The sequence below is a fragment of the Oryzias melastigma genome, linkage group LG4 (assembly GCF_002922805.2).
Source record: "Oryzias melastigma strain HK-1 linkage group LG4, ASM292280v2, whole genome shotgun sequence".
NCBI lineage: Eukaryota > Metazoa > Chordata > Actinopteri > Beloniformes > Adrianichthyidae > Oryzias > Oryzias melastigma.
Genome location: NC_050515.1, coordinates 27,430,850 through 27,442,248, shown reverse-complemented (window position 1 = coordinate 27,442,248; position 11,399 = coordinate 27,430,850). Strand labels below are relative to the sequence as shown.

General features: G+C 40.9%; 1 protein-coding gene across 2 annotated transcripts in view; it reads right to left on the bottom strand.

Annotated features, from left to right (window-relative positions):
- Positions 1-6,365: 6,365 nt before the first annotated feature.
- camk2a (calcium/calmodulin-dependent protein kinase II alpha) overlaps positions 6,366-11,399 on the bottom strand; it is a 39,265-nt gene continuing 34,231 nt past the window's right edge. Inside the window, exons 14-18 of one of the 2 annotated variants that reach the window (XM_036211673.1) lie at positions 10,281-10,329; positions 10,131-10,206; positions 9,942-10,036; positions 9,638-9,862; positions 6,366-9,471 (exon numbers count right to left, since the gene is read on the bottom strand). In XM_036211673.1, the coding sequence (XP_036067566.1) occupies positions 9,440-9,471; positions 9,638-9,862; positions 9,942-10,036; positions 10,131-10,206; positions 10,281-10,329 (477 nt within the window). In that variant the 3' untranslated portion in view covers positions 6,366-9,439. Of the gene's footprint in view, positions 9,472-9,633; positions 9,863-9,941; positions 10,037-10,130; positions 10,207-10,280; positions 10,330-11,399 lie in introns of both variants that reach the window. The other variant, XM_024258912.2, reaches the window with a different exon arrangement.

Sequence of the window (11,399 nt, the reverse complement as noted above, 5' to 3'; positions counted from 1 at the left end):
TCTTCCAGACAACTACAGGTTTAATTCCTCCATTCCCCCCATGTGTCAAATTGTCCTTGGGTATGGAGGGTCAGGACCCTTAAATAGTAAAAGAGCCATTTGGGCTTGATTTCTACTGATCAAAACCTCAAAGGAGCTGCACAGTCTTACTTCAGTCTTTAAGACATGTGGATTTGCATTCATGACCTTCTTTTTTTAAACAATAAATATGGATTATGTTTATGTTTTGTCGCAAACAAAAGCAAAAATATGAAAAGAGGTTACAGGGATCAGAGGTAGAAAACTAAGTTCTGAGGGTCAACAGTCCAGAACAACAGAGAGTGTGAGAAGCAGCACGTTGGAGTTGGTGGAGGAAGGTTTCAGGTGTGACTAAAGAGAGTCATCAAGAATGAAAGGAAAGGTGTAGCAGACTGTGGAGAGAGCAGCCATGCTGTTGGTTTACGCCTCATTTCCACTGAGCGGGCCGGTACGGTAAGGAGTAGGACAGTATGGACCAGTTAATTCTGGTGAGCGTTTCCATGCATTTAGCTGATAGCCAGCTAAAACATTAGCTGAATGCTAAATTAGCCTAAAAAACTTAAAGAAAAAAACTAATTAGCCAAAACAGTTAGCATGTAGCTGAAAAAATATCTAAACTTCAAAATAGCCTAAAAAACTGAAAAAAGCTTAAATTAGCTGAAAAAGCTAACATGTAAATATTAGCCTAACTAAAAAAACAGCCAGAAAAACGTTTAGGCTCAGTGGAAACGAGGCTTTAGAGAAAGGTTCCTAAGCTCAGTTTACCTTAGCGTCACTGAAGGCGGACTCTGGCTGAGTCTGGTTCGTATGGGGTTCCATCTGTGCCAAAAATATGTTTTTGCCTCCACTGTCCAAGTCTTTGGTCCATTGTCTATGTCTACTAAACAAGTTTATTTAACACTTGTTCATGTCTACATTCTCCTAAACAATATCATCTGTGTGTCCTGTTAAATGACAGGAGCTAACGATGCTAGCAACCTTTGCTAAGGACTTTTATGATGACCAGAACCAACAACAATAGCAAATGCAAAGTTTCAAACAAAAAGCTGAAACCTCACAAAGCAAATACAAAGCTATTATTACAGAAGCGTGGACTGTACATTCCATATATGGAAGCATTTATCAGTATATTGGAATATATTGAATTACTCCAACTATTACCGTTATCTTATATTGAAATATACCGATCCATAAACGGCAATATATTGCTCTATGTACTGAAATAATTATGATTATAATTATATATATATGTACATTTATATAAATAGGTTGACCATCCATATATTGCAATATATTCAAAGATTTGAGACCCCTGATTTAGAGACTCTGATTCAGACACAGGAGGCAGAGATGAAGATGCTGAGGTTCTCTTTGGGAGAGACCAGGATGGATCAAGAATGATCCCATCAGAGGATCAGATCATGGTAGATGTTAAATGCAGGGAAGCAGATGTTTGGATACTGAGAGGAGGAACAGTTAGGATGTTGGTGAAAGGATGCTGAGAAGAAGGACATGAGGGGGCTTGGTGTGAGGGAGGAGGATGCAGAGAAGAGGGTTACATTAGAAACACAAAACACACAGTTTAAAGTTTGACTGTCGTAAGATGAACTGTTTGAGTGACAGTATCATCTGTTACTGCTACTGTCAGCTGACCTTAACAAATGTGCACTTCTACATGGTTGAAGTGATGGAGAAGATGGTGAAACTAGAAATTTTAAACTTGAATCACAGCTCCTGTGTGTCATAAAAAAAGAAGAGAGCAGCATTTGATCACTTCAGTTTATTAACAGGAACACTTTGAGCACAATGCAGAACAAGAAGTTACTTCAAAAACTACAAAAGAGGTTAAAAACACTCTCACACCCTCACATACACACAAATTCACACCGTTACACACGGAGCATGCAGCATAAGTCCAGTTAATACAGAAGGACATCCACCAGAGAGAAGCTGATTATTGATCAGCAGGATGAAACAGGAGCAGCAAAGTCGGACAGTCACCTGACAGGAGAAGGTCTATGAGGTCAAATCAGGATCAACTTGAAGTGAATGAAAAAACAGATTGAAAATTTGAAAGAACAGAATTGTAGCTGAAATTGTTTATTGAAAAAAAAAATAATTTAATTGTAAATTAAAAAAAAGTAAAAACTTGAAATAAAACTTGGAAATTTGAACAATATATTGTAAATTTGAAAAAGAAAGAGACTAAAAACCTAAATAAAAAAAACTATAAATGTAAAATTACCATTTGAAAAAAAAAAGGTATCCATTAGTAACGGCTGCTGTTTTAAATTTTGAATTTTGCTATTTGCTTTTTTTCTGTGCTTTTCTGAATCTTCACTTTCAGTTCTCTGTTTTCAGTTTCAATTCAGAGTTTTCACTGTTGAACTAATCCTAATTTCACATGGAGCCGGGACTTTGAGCTCATTGGCTACTGAAACAAAGCAAACAGAAAAACTGAAAAAGGAAAGCTGAAAGTAAAAGTAAACATTATTTTTTTAAATTGGCAACAGTTTTAATTCTTTTTAAATTAACATTTCAAATTTCTCCTTTTTTTACTTTTCAATTATTCCTTCAAGTTTTCAATATGTATTTTTTTAGTTTAAAACTGCTTTTAATTTTTTTTTATTATTTATATTTTCAATCTTGTTTTTCATTCACTTTAAGCTGATCCTGATTTGACCCTATACAGGTCAACCATGGTTCTCTTTCATACTGTGGCAAAGGTCTGAGTTCAGGACAAACTGGTGTGAGGATCAGAGAAATAAGAACAATCCTGACAACCAGCAGTGAAGGTGACCCATATAAACTGCAGCTGAATTTAACCCTTTAACACCTACGGCGTCACCAGTGACCCTTAAACACAAAATCTTTAACGTACTGTAACTTTTCAACCGTTAACACCATAATTCCAGAAGATTCTGAAGGAGAAAGCGAATCTACTGGAATTATCGTGTTAACAGTTGAAAACAGAGTAAATCTAAGATCATAAACACTGGAACTCAGGTGTTATAAAGTTAACTGAACCCAAAAGAAAAAGTAACTGAAAATCTTCTGAAGAGACGAAATCCTTCCTGTGTGAGCCGACTTCTTTTGTTGCGTCTCTTCATAGCAGTAGAGAAGTTTGTGGGGATAATATTGCTGCCGCTCAGTCTTTGGGTTTATTTTATTGCTGTTTAGAAAAAGAGTGGAAGAAGTCTGTAGCAAGGGTGTCAAAGTCAAGGCCCGGTTCCAGACGGCAGGTAATTCTGTCCGTCCCTCCAGATCATTTTATATTATTATAATTAACGGCCCAATGTTATATTGCGCCTATTTCTAACTTGTATGATTTTGACAAAATATATTTTTAAGGAGAGTAAAATATTGAAAGTTATTTAAGGTTTAAGTTGATTTATTCTGGAATAATATTCCTGCCTTTTCATTATTCATAATTATGTTAAAAAGTTAGTTTTAAAGTTTAAAAAATTGTCATTCTGCTAGATTTTTGGACTATTTAAGCATTTACTAAGATTTTTAGGCTATTTTGGAGTTTAGCTGATATTTCAACTAGCTATCAGCTTCAGCATTTTTAGCTATCAATTTCAGCATTTTCAGCGGCCAAATTCAGCTTACAGCATTCACACTAGCATCCTCACAGGTAATGCTATATATATGTAGTTCATAATTATGCTAAAAAGTTACAGTTTTAAAGTTTTAGTTTTAGTGTGTTCAATAACTGTTTATCCTGTTCGGCCCGTGACCTAAGGTGAGTTTTGGATTTTGGCCCCCTGTGTGATTGAGTTTGACACTCCTGATGTAGTTTTACAGAAAGAAATATTTTAGATCTCTGGATGTTTATCTGGAAAATGAAATGTCTTGATCGAGACACTGATGGTGAGAAATGTGGGCAGAGCTTTGGATATATCCTAAAGATCTCAACATTTGTCAAATGAATTGATTTAATATTTTGCAAGAAAGTTAATTATTTGACTAGATTACTACCAAACAAAGTGGACAAAAAACAAAAAAGTAATTCAGGATAAATTTTACAAGAAGCAGAATAAAGTTGCTGATAAAGCATCTTCTATTGTTAATATAAATAATATGCAGTCAGATTTGAGCTGGTCAAGGTACAACGGTAAAAGTTTCATCATATTTGAACTGTTACCAAACAGGGAAGTTGGAGGATGCTTTCACCCACAGCTGAAATGTCAGAGGGGTGGGGCTCGGGGCTGGACTGTTATCATTACTGGAGCTACAGATCATCACGTGAAACTCACATGGTTGACCAATCACAAAATTCAACTGTAATTCCTCATTTCAACCTGTAGGGGGCAGCACATAGATGTTTTTTTTTACTATATTTTCAAGAATTAAACAAGTTTATTTTAATTCATCAAAAATTTGGCAATGACCAACAGACAGCACTTTAAATCCCCATTTATAAAGATCAACAGACAATAAAAGTTGATTTAGTGTTTGTTTACCCTTTAACCACTTGAAGCCTATTGCGGCAAATATGCATTAAACCACCTCAGCTCCAAAATTACTTTAATTTACCATCAACTTAAATGCAAAAACATAAAGGATTTTTTTTTTTTTTTGCATATCTGATAGGAATTCAGGCGTCAAAGGGTTAATAACCTCAATAGGAAAAATGGGGTTACTACTGAGCCCAGGGTTTTTGTTTGGTCAGATTAAGAATAATTTATGGTGCATTTAAACCGAGCGCGGCGGGCGCGTCAAATCGTGTCTCCCTTTTGACACCTGTCAAATTTACTGCTCAACGCCTTGACACTCCTACCGCGTAGCAACCGCCAAAGTTGTTCTGGTATTTATTTGTTGTCACATCATGGATGATGTTGAGCGAGTAGCTTTGGGTTTATATGTTTTGGAGAGCTCTACAGAGGCGCCAACAAGTACATCACTGTGTTTGTTTTCACCAGATCTTTCAGTTTCTCCGGGTTTTCTTCACTCCTGCAGCAAGAGCTGTATCTGAAGGCCGTTTTAAACGTTACTTCCATCTGTCTGTGGTCCAGGTTGAGCTCTAATCATAGGGGGAGGGGGGGGGGTAAAAATAAAACTGGGGGATCTATTCATTATGTCTTGAGGAAAATAAGAAAACATCATAAGCACATAAAGCTATAGCGACCCTGGCGCTACAACGGCCCTCGCGACGGATCTCCGGGCTGCTGGGCAGCTTAACCGCTGGAAGGCGAGCAGAGCGAGAGACCATAGCCTGGACAGTAGACCTCGCTAGATCTGCCGAGCGCCTGGAAGCAGCGATCACCATCAGCTCTGCCTGAGCCGGGGGAGTGGAGCTCACTAGCTCGCTAACCTTTCCACCAGGCAGCTGGCTAGCATAGATCCTCCTCAATGAGCTCTTTGACGGGCTGGCGACCTATCCAGGGTGTATCCCGCCGTCGCCCAACTGTAACTGGGACAGTTTCCAGGAACCTAGCGGCCCCCCTTGGGTTGAGAAAATAGATGGAAGTTCATGACAAAAAGCCGCCATCTTGAATGTTTATTTCTACTCTATGATCCGTTATAAAGCAGAATTTCTATTTTTGAAAAAAATCTAGGATTTAACGTGCACCTCATGGTTTAATATACGGTAGGGGTCACTTCATTTACTCTCATTTAGCTTTTGTTGGTAATATTTATGAATTTGAGGCTGAAATGCTCCAGAAAGAGTAATATATATATTTTTTTTTAATTGATGATAAAAACACTTCCAACTGCATTTGTTCCATTGACATGATCCTATGGTGTAGGATGTCTTTTATTTTGAAAGGAAATCATTTAAAGTTCTATCACAAGTTATAAACTATTTCATTTTTTTCTATCTTTTAAAGCTATCTTCTCTTCACATTAATGTTTTATTGATGCCAATAACACTATAGTTTATTTAAATGTATTGTGTCAGTAGCAAAAACATAAATATAAATCAGTATCTTATTTTCCGAAAAAGTGAGTGAAGACTTTGTGGCTCCTACTGGGTTTTGGTTGGAGAGAAATCAACCCGAATGGACCTTTAAGGGTTTAGTTGCTACTCACCCAGGTGTGTCTAACTTTAGCTAGACTGTAGACCAGGGGTAGGGAACCCTGGTCCTCGAGAGCCACATTCCTGCATGTTTTCCAATATATCATGCTCTGGCATGTTCTTATTGGCTGGACACACCTGAACCAGGTAATCAGTCACAAGTAGGGACTCAAACAATTACCTGGTTCAGGTGTGTCTAGCCAATAAGAACATGCCAGAGCAGGGTATATTGGAAACATGCGGGAAGGTGGCTCTCGAGGACCAGGGTTCCCTACCCCTGCTGTAGATGAAAATAAATTGAACTCTGAGGCCTTCAGTTTGTCTGTTCCTGTAGTCCTGAACTCTTTTGGTTTATGTCTATATCATTTTACTTTTGTAAACATCTTCAGAGGTCACATAATTGAAGTAAAGCATCATGGGAGGAAATAAAGTGCTGTTTGATGTATGTTTATGCCATCAGCTCCTCCGACCAGCTGCTGTTCTCCTGTTCCTCTCACTGCAGATGAAGTTCAACTTGCCCTCCTGTCCATCCTGCTGATGTGGAGCTGACTTCAGATCTGTAAGTGAGGCTTAAAAACAGGAAGTCCCACCTATCTGAGTGGGCAGCATCAGAACCATTAGTCCAGCTAACAGGTCACGGATGTCCGTCAAGCTGTGGGCTGGTTCTGTTAAACCGTAGCTTCTTCTTACAGTTGAAACACATGACTTTAGCAGTAGGTCTTTAGTTTCAAGCAAAACACTAAAATATTGTAAAAAACTGACATCTGATATCTCTGCAGCAGAGCATCTAAACATCCCTCCAACAAATACTTTCAAGTGTCGATAAAGTCTGTGTTGCTGCAGTAAAAATCTAAGAACCTTAAAAAAGAGCCGTTTGGTCTGGAGGTGTCGTTCGAGTCCCGGCTCAGGTTTGTTTATTCATGAGAGATGTTTCATTTGACCCAATCAGGAAAATCCTGTATTTAGGATGGTGGTCCTGAAGGGATCAAAGCATCTGGCTCCACCACAGGAAGCTGGATTTGGCACCTTCCTTGATTATAGACACGCTGCAGCCCTTCTAGGGATAGGAGCCCAAACTTAGTCTGTGTCTGAGCGTCCTCATCAGCCTGCTCCTGAGCGGGGGCTCCAGACTCGTCCAAACCAGCAGAGGGCAGCACTAGCAGACACATTCAGCAGGAAGTAAAAAGCTTACAATCACACTCTGCATGAAGCCCAACATTCAAAAGCTCTGAAGGTACAAACGCAGAATATAGAGACTAATATCTTCATCAGAGTACAAAGTTTCTGCAGACGGTAAAAAGCTCATTAAAGGTTCCCAGACAAACACAGGGGAGATATCAAAGGGGGGTGGAGCCTATGTTTTGTTAGCCGGTTGCTAACACACCCCATTGTCCCCAAGAGGGATTGCTAACAAAAACTAAAGAAGCGTGGCGAAGGCCCAAAGTATGGCGAGCGTGAACCCAAACACAACACACAAAGTCGGCATGCAGCAAATCCTACGGTATGTACAAAAGACGGCGCTGAAGAGGAAGAACAAACTCTCTGAGAAAACCCAAAGGAGAGCCTAGCTGTTGAAGACCGACCACGGCCGCCTGAGGACGCGCCGCTAACATCCGTTTAAAGCTCCCACCCCGCTCACACACCCCCATACCCATATGAAGGAGCCCTCCTGCTAAGAAAGAAAATAATAAAAAGGTTTGCCCGTCTGTTGATGAGGGAGCGCAGAGCTCAGGGCTCCAGAGCTGCAGGATCCTCCTCGTTGATACAGGCACGGGAACCACTGACAGCAGAGATTCACAACAGAGCAGTCCTCTAGACACAGTCTGCTGTCGTGGATTCATTTGTATCACGTCACAGATTCCTTGGGTTTTGCCCCTCCCCAAGACATTTGTGTGGATGGTAATTGACTCCTAAAGCCAAGTGTTTCCCCCCGTTGTGTTGTATTTTAGCTCACTTTTCTTCTTGTGTTTGTTTAGGGTCCTGCTGACGTGTGGTAGAGATTTGCAGAGGGTGATTTCTCAGTGAGCGTTGGTCCCTTTTTGATGACGGGGTCGGTCACAGGTGCAGGGGTTTGTTTTTATGTCGGTTCTGGAGCTGTCCGTACAGCCAGCAGTGGATCTGGGAGCCGCCATGTTCTTATCCGCCTTCAGTTATAGAGAAGAAACATTTCAGCTCGTTAGGTGGCTTTGCTGTCATGACGCCTTGGGGTGGTGGGAGGGGGTCAGCTAAGGTGAAACTGTTCATGGAAGATCGCACGCAGGAGAGAGGTGGAAGCTTCTGGAGCTTCTGATGGAAGAGACGAGTTTCCCCGCGTGAGGATGTCGTGGTGGTGTCACTGACTGCTTATCCACCTTTAGACTGTATGATCTCAAGATCCGAGCAGATGTTCCAGAAGATAAATGTTTTGTATGAACCCTTTCAGAAGCACTGGTTCTGGAGCTTTGGATTCTCCCAAATGTAACATTCAGATCACTAAACCAACCAAAAGTTCTGTAAACAAACATCAAGTAATTTCGCTTCCAAGCATCCAGACTCTTCCTCTGATCATCAGCTCTCTGAAGCTCTGCCATGCACAGTCTGGTTTGAACAGGAACATCCATAGCATGAGCGAGTTCAGGTTCCTGAAATCCTGGAGATCTGAGGCTCAGGGGTCAAACAGGTCTTTGTTTATGGCTGTTCCTCTGAAGAACATCAAATCTTCAGGAAGTACTGGATGGTCACGGTCCAAACCAGAGGTGGGCAGCTCTTTACTGGTTAGTTCTTTTACAAACACTTGTGATATTGCAGCTTCTGATTGGCTGGACACACCTGATCCAGGTAATCAGCAGCAAATGGGAAAGGAAAAAATGAATATCAAGCAGGTCAGTGACCCTCAAGGACTCGTGCTGCCCAACCCCTGGTCTCAAAGATGTTTCCATGACAGCTGTTGTTGTTAGAGAGTAGAAGTTGGTGATGAGGAAACCTGGAATCACCTCGATCAGGATGTTGTTGAAGGAATGGTTGGAGGTGAACTGAGGAGCAGTGTCAAGCGTGAAGATGTGAGAACATGATCTCCTTAAAGTCATGTGACCTCCCCAACATGCTGGAGACAGAGAGGGTAGAGGTTTGGAGCGTGGGAGTGTGGGGTGGGGGGCTGCAGTATAGCACCAGTCCTGTACGAGGTTTCCAACATAAACATTTCCTGCGTCATGCAGCTAAACTACAGCGAGGGAGCTGATTGGCTGTGTGTAGAGGGTGATTGTTGAGAAGAGAAAGCTAATTGGTTAATTGGATGTGATGCGTTTCATAGCAGGAAGAGTCTGATTTCCAGCCCAGTCATCTCCTCCTCCAACTGCTCAAACAAAATCCTTAATTGTTGGTATCAGATGTCTGGCCTGTTGCCAAAGCAACGGCGGCCCATCAAAGGCCCGCCCACTTTGGACTGGAGTTAGCTGGAAGGATAAAAGAGATATCAAACTAAAAACCATGAAAGAGACGTATCTATTCTGAACATGTAATGTGGGGAGCTGCAGTGCCCCCTGCTGTATGGGAGGGTCAGCACTGTTTCCATGGAAACTAAGATGCTCGTCGGACACAACTGAACTATGATTTACTTGCTGAGTGTGGAGGCGGAGCCGGAGCGATGGAAGTGGACAATCTGCCACTTGCCATCCCGGCGATGCCACACCCTGGTCTCTTCTGACTGGGCGGTGCGAGGCGTGCCATTGCCGTCGATGTACTGCGTCACCCTGATGTAGGCAATGCAGGCGGCCTCATCGCCCACCAGGTGGATGTGGGGGTTCAGAATGGTGGTATGCACCGGTTTGCTGTTCTTTGACCACACTATGACAGAAACAGACACATGTACCTCGGTCAACAATCTTTCAACTCACAACCAGGCAGGAAGTCTGAGTCAGCTCACAGTTTTCAAAGTAAAAGCGGTGGAAGTCCAGGCCTTCAACCAGATTCCCCAACGCTTCGGGCTCAAACGCAGTCACCGCTGGGTCACACATTTTACTGTGGTAATGACAAACCAGTAACATATTTAACTAAATGGAAGAGAGAAAAAGAGAGCTGAAACAAGCTCTCAGAGATTCTACTTATCACATACGTGTAGCTCTCAAAGTCTCCATTGCTGATGGCCTCAATGAGCTGCTCAGTCACTTTGATGATGTCCTGCTTCTTCACTGAGATGCATAAAGATGTGCACACACATTCAGATCACTGTGGGTGCATCATTGGTTGTGTCATTTGAACTCACCTCTCGTGTCTTCATCTTCAATTGTAGTGTTAGTGCTCTCAGAAGACTCCTGGAAAAACAATGAAAAACCTATGATAAAACAACATGCCTTTAACACCTGAGGTGTCACACAAAATCTTGAATATACTGTAAGTTTTCAACCGTTAACAAGCTCATCAAGCTGCTTTTCTCCTTCACAATCTACTGGAATTATTGTGTTAACAGTTGAAAAGTTACAGTCAGATAACTTAAACACTGGAGCTCCCGTGTTAAAGGGTTAATGAGACACATTAATGGTGGCTCCACGCTGAACACTGGTACCGACCTTCCACCGGTCAGGACTCGACAGCCCTACCACTACACCACGGCCACTGAAAGTCTACACTTCTTTTGGGATTGGTGGGTTTGAGTTCAAATTTGCAGCAGCTTCATCAAACATGGACTAAAGGTGCTCATTTAGACAGTTGTCTATTAAGTTATTCACAGTCATGAATTATTATCCAGCTCGTAACTTCTAATCAGAGGTTTATACCTTACCATCACATTATTAAAAATCAATGTAAGAGACATAACAATATTTCTGAATTTATCAGAAATATGCAGATCAATTATCAGAATTTTAAACGTTTAAAGAATAAAACAGAAAAAATAATCAAGAAAATATATGCAGATAATTTTTCATTAGAAAAATCACTAATATAGATGAGTCCTGCCGATCAGAAGGATGCATATATACATACATACATACACATACATACACACACACACAAACACACACATATATATATATATATATATATATATATTAGGGCTGTGAATGTTAATGCGTTAACTCATGCGATTAAGCTATAAAAAATAAATGCGTTAACGTTTATTAACAATTAATTACACCTCGCGGAGGAGCAGTCCTTCGCTTTGCCTCGCTGATTTAGGCCTCCACCACTTTGTGGTGTATTATTCCACTTATTCCATGGTCGCTTGCAAAAACTTTACTTTACTTTAATCGTATTGTTTGTTCCGATTTAGATTGCTTTTTCACAAAAAGCGAACTATTTGATCCATGGTATGCCGCGTTGCCACAGTAACACAAGACGTCGCTGAGCCTCGACTGGAGTGGCAAAGGAAACGATATATATATAT